The sequence below is a fragment of the Dermacentor silvarum genome, chromosome 9 (assembly GCF_013339745.2).
Source record: "Dermacentor silvarum isolate Dsil-2018 chromosome 9, BIME_Dsil_1.4, whole genome shotgun sequence".
Lineage (NCBI taxonomy): Eukaryota > Metazoa > Arthropoda > Arachnida > Ixodida > Ixodidae > Dermacentor > Dermacentor silvarum.
In genome coordinates, this window is record NC_051162.1 from 22,671,696 (window position 1) to 22,683,925 (window position 12,230).

General features: G+C 44.4%; 1 protein-coding gene across 1 annotated transcript in view; it reads left to right on the plus strand.

Moving 5' to 3' along the window:
- Positions 1-5,357: 5,357 nt before the first annotated feature.
- LOC119465156 (uncharacterized) overlaps positions 5,358-12,230 on the plus strand; it is a 109,474-nt gene continuing 102,601 nt past the window's right edge. Inside the window, exon 1 of the mRNA XM_037725956.2 lies at positions 5,358-5,770. Within this exon, the coding sequence (XP_037581884.1) occupies positions 5,734-5,770 (37 nt within the window). The 5' untranslated portion in view covers positions 5,358-5,733. The remainder of the gene's footprint in view (positions 5,771-12,230) is intronic.

Genomic DNA, 12,230 nt, shown 5'->3' on the forward strand with positions numbered 1-12,230 from the left:
CGCGCTCCTCTCTCGTGCATCGATGATGATGTTTAAGTTGGTGGTGTGTTTATTAATGGATTATTGGCATCTACTTCAAAACGGTGCTGTTACAAACAGTGACCTGGCCTGCTTTAGGTAGCCGGGTATCATTTACATGTATAGCTGTCCAGCACTTTGTCTCTCTCCTCGGTCTCTATAGAGCCGAACGCCTTGTTAACAAAGCGCTTGGGGCCTCCGACATCATTCGTTCTATAGTTCATTTTGTTACAAAGCTCACAATAGGCGTTCGGTGTAGAGGCAGTCCACTGTGTCTATATATTGTAGAGTTACCTAAGCCTGTAACGAATCCGTTCCTATCAACCTCTACCCTGCTGGCCAGTTAATGCTACCTTCCGTACGCGTGGCATTATCTACATGCGCCCTCACGAAATCAGCGTGTCAGCTCCTAGAGGCGCTAGCCGGTACACTGTAAACGAAAATACCCCCGCATGGGAATTTTAACGAGGTGATGTGCCCTATATACTCCCATCCTTGAATATTTATTCCGATGTATGGGAGGAATACAACGGCATTCCCTCGTTTCACTCCGCTCACAACCTGTGGGAGGATAAGGGCGGGCATGACGTGATTTTATTCCGCCTTCAAAATTTTGTTCTCCCCGGGAACTCCGCACAGGGAGTTTTAAAAAACTCCCCTGCCAGAACAGGTTGGTCACGTGGTGCTTCCCATAAGGCTGTGCGCCGCGCCAGCGACCGGCCGCGTTCGGCGGAGTCGGCGGTGCTCATGGCTGACGGTTTGTTTACATCTGTGAAGTGTCGTTCCGTGCCAGCGTTTCGCCGATTTTCTTTCCTATACTTCCTTCCAGAAAGTGTTATAGGCCTTTCTGAAGCTCACTGCATCTCATCTTCATGTGCGTTAGCTGTGATCACTCTGCTGGCAACGATGAATGCAAGAGCAACGATTTCAAGTGCGGAAAAAGGCTTAGTTGTGACCACGAAGCTGCCGGTTGACTCGTGATGTCGGCTCGGGTTTCTGGCTGTGCTTCCGTGTTGCGTGACCTTGACTTGTGTTCCTCAGTGAGTTCAATACCACTTTTATGTCCTTTTGAGTATATTCTGAGAACGTCCGGTGTAAAGTGCTGCGTAGCAATGGCAACAGCAGCCACGGTTCGAGCGACAACGTCCATGATAGCCGCACATGAATGCCATATTCCGACTTCGTTACTGTGCTGTGCTGCCAGTAAGTTAGACCGTGGTGCAAGCAACTCTTTTATGAATCTGTGTACGGATATCCTCGCCCAAGAAATACGGTAGGACGTAAGTACGTACTGTCAATAAAGCTTCTTAATACTGAGCGATGTGAATTGAATTGTTACCGCGCAGTTCTGTTTTGATCACGTCGTTGCTTCGGATATTGCATTAACATCAGCTCCATCCAACATACTGATTTAGGAGCATACCTGCTGGCTCCGAGCGTGAAGATTCGTTTGCCAGATGAGCGATATGGCTCCGTTTCACAGCCGAGAGACATTGCTTGGACGCGGAGCAAGTAGTGCGGTCAAAAAAATGTATGACTACGCAATTTTCGGTGTTACGTAGGCTGCTACGGGTCATGCTCACATGTAATAAATTGTTATCCGGCCACAATTCTTTCGCATGAAGCTAATTTTGTCATGAAGCACGCGCACGTACATTTTTCTTGCGTACTGTAACTAACGCACTACTTTTTGGCCGCGGACGCCGGCAGTGTGCGAAGTCGCTTCAGCGCTCACGGAATGGCAGTCTAATTTTGAAAAATTATGCCACGAACGTTGTTTTTTCAATATTCTAAGTTAACAGTTCCGTGTGGATTTATGTTTCATGTTGTTTTCAGAGAGACCGATCTCATATGTGCGAGCCTGTGAGTCGTAACTCTGGAAACACTACAGCTGCTCGCTAGGCCGTTTCGAGGCCCACATTATCGTGGCTATATATACTGGCAGGGTTGCTTCTTGTTATGTGTCGAGTGTGCGTTGGATGGCTTTCACAGCTCTTCGTCGGGTGTTGCTCAAATGTTTGTGTGTATGTATTGCTTGGTCTGTTTGGTCTCGTTCACTTGTTTCGCAGAATTTGGCTTATGCTTGTGCGTATATTTCGGAATTTGACCCGAAGCATCTACATAAAAATTCTCCACGCAAATTGACGTGTCTTTTTTTATACTCCCAGTGCACCTCGAAAAAACTCCGTCCAGCTCGAAGTAAAAAATAAAAATGACAGAAAAAAAAAAAAAAACTCCGAAGGCACCACGCAAAAATTCCGCCCGCGCGGAGTAAAAATTATACTCCGATCATTCGGAGCATAATAAACTCCCAACCGGGGGGTCGCTAGAGGACAAGCATTATACTCCCACCTGAGAGTTATTTCCGTTTACAGTGTACGTGTTTTAACGCGAATTGCATTATTTGCCTGCTTGGTTCGTTTTCTTTCTATCTATCTATCTATCTATCTATCTATCTATCTATCTATCTATCTATCTATCTATCTACGCCGACCCAGTGGCCCAGGTTTTCTTATAGCTTCGGCGAGTAGGTATGTGCTCGCGGTCGTGATGTCGTCGTGACGGTCTTTGCATCGTCGGCATTACAGCTTCTCATCCGACTCTCGTGATGCTGTCGTCGTCACGTCATCGTTGCCAATACAGTCGTCTTGCATTGCATTTCCCACCACCGCCGTGATGCTGCCGTGGTTATTCCGTTGTAGTCACTACAGCTTCGTGATCCGATCCTCGTCGTGCCGTCGTCACATCATCGTCGTCACACGGGCTTGGTAATACGGTTGTCATTGTGCCATTGCCACCGTGCACTCGTCATCATCTCATTGTCGTCATATCGTCGTCGTCACGCTGTTGTCCTTAACCCATCGCCTAATTAAGGAATTGATATCTAAATGTCACATGTCGTCATGTTATACCCTCTTTGTCGATCAATCGATACAATTCCTTCTTCGTCATTGCATCGTCACTTCATTGAGGCCATACTGTAGTGGTCATGCAACCATGCTCATGGGCGACCTTGTAAAGCGATGTCATTGCAACGGGAGACGAGACGATATCGGAGTATGTGGTATTAGCCGACGCAACTGAATTGTCAGAATGACCAATACACGTGTTAAGCAAACGTTACTTCACATATAGGGTCTCTCACTACGCTACTCGAACGCTACTCGCATTACCATGGAACGTCATCGTGAGATGAGCTCCGCCGTAGTTTTTGTTGCGCTTCATTGAAAAGCGGCGCATACGCAGTTGTTGTGAAGGAGGTTTATTCAAGAAAGACACGTACCCATCACATTCGTGGCATAGCTTGCTAAAATGTGTGGAGTGGGTTGGATGCCACCTTACGGAAAATATTAAAGGTTTTCTTTTTATTAAAGAAGGACTGATGAAGCGGTGGGAGTCATAGGTACTCAAAAGTTGATGAAGTATCAAAAGAATGCTAATCGCAATGAAACAGTGTTGCACAAATATTTCTAAGGCACCAGCCACTTTACTGCCTGCGTTGAAAGCTTAAAGAGATGGCACCGGTATGATCTTTTTTTACAGGCAAAATATTTTTGTGCAACATTGTTCGCGATGGAAAAAAAAAAACATGATGTCTAATTTCGCAAGAAACGGCAATAATAGAACATACTGGTCCGGACATCTCAAATGGAATGTTTCCAGCACATGCAGAGAAACTGGGTGGTGCCCGCTTAGAATTGAATTCAGAGGTTTTACCTGCCAAAGCCACGATTAGAATGTGACGCGCGCCGTAGTGGGGGACTCCGGATTAATTTTGACTCCCAGGAAATCTCTAACGTGCCCCCAATGCACGGGACAAGGGCCTTTTTGCATGTGGCACTCGTCGAAGTGCGGCCGCTGCGGCCGGGATTTCGTCTGGCGACGTCGTGCTTGGCAGCGCAACACTAAATATAGCCGCTAAGCCACCGCGGCCGATGCCCGATTGGCCACTCTGAAGCATTATATGCCTACACATAGCTTAGCTTGGCCGAAAGGCCACAACCTAAACTGACAGAAAAGATTAATAAATATTCTTAGTTGTCTTAGTAAAATACCTTTCTCCAATACTGAGAATGTCACTTGCATTGTGAGAACAGGCTTTGTAAGCCATAAGTGGCGCGGTAACGACGAACGGGTCGAGAGGCAGCCTTGAAGTTCCCGCATTAGATCGACTTGACGTCATCAATTGAGACTGAAGGCCGCTTGGGCCTAGTTAATATTTTATCGCTAAAGATGGACCACGTTGTATTTTAAAAGGCCCAGGCACTACATTTAGCAAGTTTGAATAACTTTAACTGAACCATTCCGGTCCAAATACGAAAAGACACCACGGAATTTGTTACGCTGATGTACTAACTGTGCTTGGATTGCGGCGGAGAATTCTTCAAATGGAACTTTGACTTTCGTTTTGCCGTTTAGTGTTCAACTTCTCGCCGCCAATTTAAGGAAAACAGAGCTTTGAATTATTACTACATGAGTCTATACCTACTTAGTGTTTCTGATTTATGTCCTCTTAAAGAGGCGTGCATTCGGCCCACATATCGATAGGTGCTCATGTAATTATTGCGTCCTTCTTGGCCTCCACACTTTAGCTCCAAACATTTCCCAAATTTCACTGTGGAAGCGTGCATCACAAAATATAACTGAGCCGATAGTGCACGTATGTAAAACTCAAATCACAGAACGCCCTCAAGCGACTACGACGTCCGATTTTTCGAAGCTTAGCAATGGTACTTCAGTATGTCTTTCCAGTGTGTGAGAGAAGCTTGTAAGGTACAACGTTTCTGACATAGGAGCTTGGTACTGACACAGATATTGCATTGATACTCTTCTCGAACATCCAGACAAATGTCAAAAACTGGAGATATCCGTGTACTTCCGTATTTACACGCCAACAAAACTAAGAAAATAAAAGCAAATTGTAATAAAGAAAGCATTTTACGTTTTTCAGGGCATTGTCCAATACTCATCAGTGGACAATCTACCGTGTGCCCGACGGTAATCGGCCAAACCGACGGCAAATTTCAGTTATTGTGGTAGGGTCAATGGCCAAATCGTGACGGATTCAGAGAGCTGCCACATTTCCACCGTGCCCCGCGGTGAAAGACAGGCACGCACGCGGGCTACGTTGTGTGTTCTCTTTTTGTATATTGTTTTTATTATCTATTTTCGCACGGGCGGCGACTGCAGCGAGCAGCCAACGCAACGTGGGTGTTTCTCGCGCAGCTGTTCCTCCATCGGGAGCAGCTGCGTCACTGAGCCACTTCCGCGCCGCACTATTTGCGTGCAGCGCCGGCAACGGTTTGAGCGTGCGCAAGCAATCACGTCTTCCGCGCAAAAATGAAGTTCCATGTTCGAAGAGGGCAACGCAGTGAACTTCTTTCGCGCACGGATACGAGCTGCTACGAAACGATGGCACAACCTTCTTGTATAGGCAGCCGTGATGCGAAATACCAGCATAACTAGAAATAGAGCGAGAACTCGAGATGCGGAGTGACACAGGTCTTGAAACGTGCCTCGCTTTTGGTGGCCTCTGGAGTCCAGCTGCAGTGCGTCGTCTGGTGCACCTAAATTGAGAAGTTCAGCTCGATCTCGAGCAGACGACGCTACCTCCTCGCCACCACCCTCGCGGCAGACAAAAAAACAGGTGACCCAGCTGCAAGCGAATTTATTGATCACGACGGGAGAAAGTGGAGAAATGATCCAGGCGCAAACATGTCCGTGAGCGACCCGCTACTAAAGCAGCTCAAAGGTGAGTACACTCTCGAGCTGGCGCTGTTTTTCGCGAAAAACGTGCCGGCTTCGTTGACCAGCTAACGGCACCTGTAAACACTCATATAAGAGACGACAGATTGTGGGAAACAGGTAAAGTAGTCCTCTGGGGTGGCTCCGGCGAAAAGTTCACAGAACAATGAAGCTACAAAATATACACGTAATCTATGCCAATTCGCTCACGTTGTGTGTACCGGGCATCGCACTGATTACCTTTTGTAGTAAATTACGAGGTAAATTATCGAATGCTCTGCAATCAAGGACAACGTCTATCTATGTCTGAGCGCAATTCCGTCGAATTCACAGGAATATATCCTGGAACCGTTCAAATGGCCAGAGAGAGCTAGCGCGGAGGCACTTTCCTTTTCTTTCGTTTATACTTTTTTGTGTCTCATTCCTATGTTCAGCATATGCATCGTTTGAAAATTAGCTTATGCTGGACTGTTGTGTAGTGCGCGGTTACTGCTTGAAATTTTGCCCAGCTCTGTTACAAAAAAAAAACCGCTCTAATTATTGATGGTATTGAATATTCATAACTGACATCTGCGTCAGCGAAAAGATGCCAGTGTCCGATTGCTTTTTTTTCGTAAGAAGAATTTAAAAGTAGCTTACATTTTGCTGACCCGACACCTATAATTTGTTGAGCAATATGCTATTATATGAGGCATCTTGGTAGTTCTACCTGGACTTAATGAGGTGTGCTCATGTTGCTGTGCTGTTGTGAATATTTTAGCGTGGGCAGCCGTCTCGTCAAGCTGGCAAATGGCAGTGAATTGATTCACGGCTAGGATTGAGGCAGCATTTAATGCATGTCAGGCGTACTTTCACTGCTTGATATACGTATTCCAAAGATGGCGATGTCTAGTCACGAAAGCGCGCTTACTCTTTTTCCTTATGTTAGTTTGCGGCTTCCATTCTTTTCGTTCTTGGAGGCAATTAATAATGTCGTCCGTTGCGTTACTGAATCCAGTTCAGCGCGTCCTCATTCTCTGAAGTGTGCCACACGCTGTGCAAATAGCATTTGTCCTTACTAGCTCTAAATGTCAATGAAAACACTGACTTAGTAAGTGGGCCACCAAGACGGTATTCGAGGGAGACAATTTAACTTTTCACCATAACATACGCAATCGAGCTTGTCAATAACGGATGCATTCTAGGAGAACGTCTTCACCAGGTCAATGGGTATTTCGTGCTGTAGACACAGCGCCGTCATTAAGAAAGTGTTCTGTTTTGTAAACCCTATTCCGTTTTTAAGTATCTGTAAATAAAGACTGTTTGTGTGTCTACGTGGCGCCGGCTACAATTCCTGCGGAACATCATTTAGTTCATATTAGTCATACCATAAACAAGATTGAAGAAAAAAAGGCAGAAACGTTATTTCTAAAGTTCGTGTAGAAAATTTGTAGAAATTTCGATGTTCACACAATATAAATGTTGGTAAAATATCACTGTTCTTGGGCAGTTGCAAGATGAGGTCTCGCATCTCGCATACACGGACACAGGAGCCACAGGAACACGAATAGACAAGAAAACACGTAAACGTGAATGTATGCGATTCCGAATGGACGAGAACAAGAACACGGACAGGAGGAAGACGAACAATTATAAAAAAATTCGATGTGCCGTAAACTCATTTGATAACCTTTTCGATATTTCTGATTGATTCACCGACAGATTGTACTGTTGCCCGTGCAATAATTGCAACAATATTTGTAATGGCCAGGTACCAACACTGTTATACTACTGACCATGGTCTTCTATCGAACGCACGGAGCTTTGCCAAAATTCTTTTATGGGGAGTACTATATTTTTTCCAATGTAGAGGAAGACGCTCAATGCGTTATTTCAGCTTATCAAATCCTAATTATCATGTACATGAAAGCCGAATAGACGATAAGATTACGTGCGTAGTAAACTTGGCGTATGTACGGTGTGTTCATATTCATACACAGTATTCTCTTTTGCCAAAGTTGGTATAGCACATAAAAAAACTAGTACAGATAGCACATGGTGCCTCCCATACTTCACAAAATCACTCGGCACATGATTTTTCTTTCCTTGTGCTTATGTTGAAGTGTAAACGCATACCATCATGAAACAAAACATGCAATTTCCACGTGCACCGGAGTTAATAGCGCTTACTTATACACCTCTTACGACTAAAAATATTATGGGACATTGAGTGGCATGAAATATTAGTCGGTCTTGACGTTGAGGTCTGTTGTAAATCAGTTGCAAGACAACTCATCAACATGAATTTACTCCTGTCCTTTGTACACAGACGCCGACGACAGTTTCCTCATTGCCAACATGTTCAATAAACGAAAACATATTGAGAAAACATACAATTTCAGCAATATTTACAGCCCATCGACAACGCCTCCCAACAAACCTTACAGCCACTTGCTGTTCGGTGACTGAAACTTTTCAACAATTCGTTGGTCTGATTTCACCGCTACGCTGTCCAAAAATGACGGCGCAACTGTCTTAGCGCCTATGTTACTTTGAAATTATTACAATTGACTACACAAGCAACACGCATTACTCGTCATTCTTCTAGCATTTAAGACCTCGTTTTATATTTCAGATCTTTGTGGTTTGGTAAGCATGTAATATGGCATGTTACGTTTCTCTCTGTGGCAGCTCTAACAAAAAGAATCGGGAACAAAGTCACACTTTACCGCACAGGTTACAACACTTGCAGGCAGAATAATTATCAGCATGGCTGAAATTTTCAACCTATCTCCCACGTAATTTCGACTAAATGTAACTACTTCTGAATTCTCGAAGTGACACAGTAATTTATACCTATAAATTCCTATGATTACAGTCATGTTGCGTACGCAGTCTCCATGGTTTGTTGTAACATTAGTCATTTAATGAAACGAAAAAGCGCCTTTTTCGATCTGCTAAAACAGCAAATCACAAAGCAGCACAGACGTATTATTAAGCAGCTTCTAAACATATCGACACACTTTCTGCCAAAACTAAAATAAAAAAAAAACGTTAACAATATGGTTCCAATACACTTCCACCTTGGTAAAAAACAATTTAATGTTTTTACCAAGTTAATGCTCGTTACTCCCATGTAATTTCACTTCGTGACACCAGTGGCGCTGCATTTTGAACCAGGTTTACGAAAAATTTACGTCACAACTTTCCCCGACGACTGCCTTATAGCTTTCGTCGTATATAAAATATAACTTTTCACACATGTGGTATTGCTGAAGTCACATATTTATTGAAAAACCAGTCTGATGTCGCTTTTATTGCGTAAAATTGAAAAAAAACAACAAAAAAACTAAGCACATCAGCATCTACCTCTCATGCGACATCTTTGAACAGTCACTCGCTACCGGAAGCGTTTCACACAATTAGCTGATTAAGAAATACTTTCTTTACATTTAAAAGGCAATCGTTCATCTACAATTAGTTATAGCGCCATATGCATCACAAAACTTGCTGAAGATTTATGCAACATATTATATACTAAAATGTTTCCATTTTTCCAATACATGTAAACCAGGATGTCTCTAAAATCATTCGTGTGACAGCCTACTCATATTTTTTATTCATAATTTTCATTTTTCTGTGCTTTTGATAAAGTTTCAATGTTAAGTTACTGAGGGAACTTACACACCGGAATCAGTAGAGCCTTCTATTCTAGAATTAATTTAATTGTTTCACAAAGATAAGCAGCAGTCTTTGTGCGCTAATTCACAAACGTATACATTAACATCCGTCGTATCTGGCCTTCCCCAAGACACTATCCTTCCGCCCAACCTTTCCCTCATCTACAATGATGACTCGTAAAAAATTATCTCTTCGTACTTCCGCCTCTTTACTGACGATTTTTTCCTTGAGTTTAGCATTACTAACCTTACTTAAGTAAGGTTCTACCACCGCCGTCGTAGCTGTATCGTAGCGACCTATTATGTTTATGGCCAAGCTATAACTCTGACTAACACCTAAAATACTTGGGTGTTCATATCTGCCATACTTATCAAGTTAGATGTAATTATTAAAATTACAAAATCCGTTAACCACGCTATCGGCTACTTGCGCCGCAATCTTGATGACCCTAATCGCAATCACCATAATGGTCATAGGAGAAGGCAACAACCTAATATCCTCCAGCATGCAGTTTTAGGCGTAAATTTTGCCAGAGTAAAGACACTCGCTGCGCAGTGAGGGGAACGGAAAAAGGAAACGATGGGTTTACATTTTGCTATATGACAAACTTATAAATGCCAAGATGCAGTGGAATCAAGAGAAACATACTAAAGTTGAACTTTTTATTGAAGTACAGTATTTATTGTGCAGAAGAGATAAATTCACGGCGCAATCAAGACTATTTGTAAAAAATTACACCATCTTCCCGTAGGGGAACCCTGAGTAGTATGCGAAGCAGCCATGGGTCGACTCGAAGTTCGGGATCGGCTTGTCGCCGCTGCCGTTTCGTGGCAGCGGCTCGAGCCCTCGTCTCCGCGGCGTTGCGGGAGGAGAATGAGAGGAGCGGAGCGCGCGCGCGAGCGGCGCGTCCTCTACTCTGAGATGCCTGGCACGTCAGCCGCGCTCCTATTGTTCGCCCGGGACAGCTGTGTTTCTCCAGCTTTCCGCGAGGTGGCGCTAACTTCTGACACTACGCACCGCTTGCTCCGCAATAGAAAGTCACTGCTCCAGTCCCTCTCCGAAGGTTTGCAGCGCTGAACTGTGAAAAAATTTTGTGCTTCAAGATTTGCAAAGCTCAGCAGAGTGAAATTATGTAGTTTTGAAGACGACGCGAGAAAGTAAATGAAGTAAAATAAAAAGAACTGTTTATTTACTGCAGCAGAAGTACAGGCTAAATATTCTTTGCTAAAGGGCATGTTGCAGATAACGCATTATCACAGACCAGTAGTAATTGATTCAATATGAAAAAATACAAAAAGCATGAATGCAAAGCGACTTCAAATATGGGTTCATGCACATAATGCTAAGGAAATTATGAACAAAGAAGAAAAAAGAAAATGTAAACATTTTATGGCAGGAATAAGTATGACACTGTTCATGCACAACCCCGCAGTGGGTTGTGCTATTTATATAGGCACCAAACCAAACCAAACTGTTTATGCATATTAGCAGCAGTCCCAGCTATGAAGAAAAATGCAAAAGATTGACAGTTAATGGACGTGCAAAACAGGAAATGACTTTGCTATCACAAACAAGGGTAGGGAAATGAGGGGGTTCGTTATGCCATACATATGAAGGAAGTCAACAATTATTGAAAGCAAGGAATAGGGATGAAAGGTTCCCCAATTCATAACACTGTTATCACAGTTTTTCATGCCTGCAGTTCGATAAAGTCACTTCACTAAACAAAGAACATCAAAGTCTACAGTTATTATATGCAGTTTCAATATCGATGTTATTAGATGCAGATATCGGCTTCATGAATTTTTTCATATGAGCTGTACAAAAGCCTCCCGTGGTCATCGTTGCAGCTTTCACATTTCAGCACAGGCAAGACTGCGATTACACTCACGCTGCGCTACAAACACTGCTCCATAGGTTTCAGGAGAGATTTTCAGTTTGATAGCATTCCACATATTTCTTCAGACTACAAAGAACTAAAGAGTTCGACTGTCGGGTAGTAGAGGCCACCCCTATCTTGGTGGGAAATCAACCTATCCATAGCAGAGTTTCTCTTTGCCTTCTTAACTAAAGCCACGCAGTTCTCACACGCAATTTTTTCACTAACTACGCGAGATATACAAGACAGAAAAGCCAGGGAGCTTCTTGCGCTGGCCTTACATGCAAAAGGGCACGCAGCAATACCGTGTGGCTGGGCTTCAACTGCGGTTATTAGGCCGAGCAATGAAGCAGCAAGACGCACGATAAAAAGTAGCACGTCGGGCGCCGAGAAAAACTAAGACCTAGAACGTTAATCCTGACTCTGAATGGGCTACAACCGAGACTGCGCGGGCACTAGCGGTGCCGGTGGGGCGCACGATAGTGTCAGAACACAGCGCCGCTGCGCGGCAGCGGCGCACGTAAACAGGAGAGGGTAGAGCGGGGGCTTCGGCGCTGACGTGCCAGGCATCCTAGTAAAGGAGGCGTTGGCGCGAGTCATTATACCGTGAGCTATAGTGGCACCCCCCAGCGGAGTATGCAGCGCCTACCGTCGCGCGTCCAACCTAAGCTGCTTCGCATTATCGCGCGCAGAGCCGCAGATGTTGCCATTCGTTGCGCAATGCGGAGAGGAGAGGAACGTCGGAGAGGAGAAGAGGAATGCCGAGAGGAGAGGAGATGAGACAAGGAGAGGAGGGGGAGGAGGATGCGTATGCGCAGTGTGGGTGTGGACGCCGCACGGCGGATGGATGGAGGGAGGGAGTGACATAGCCCCGACCATAAGCTGCTTCGCATCCAAAACAACTACCAACAACCACCACACACGTTTA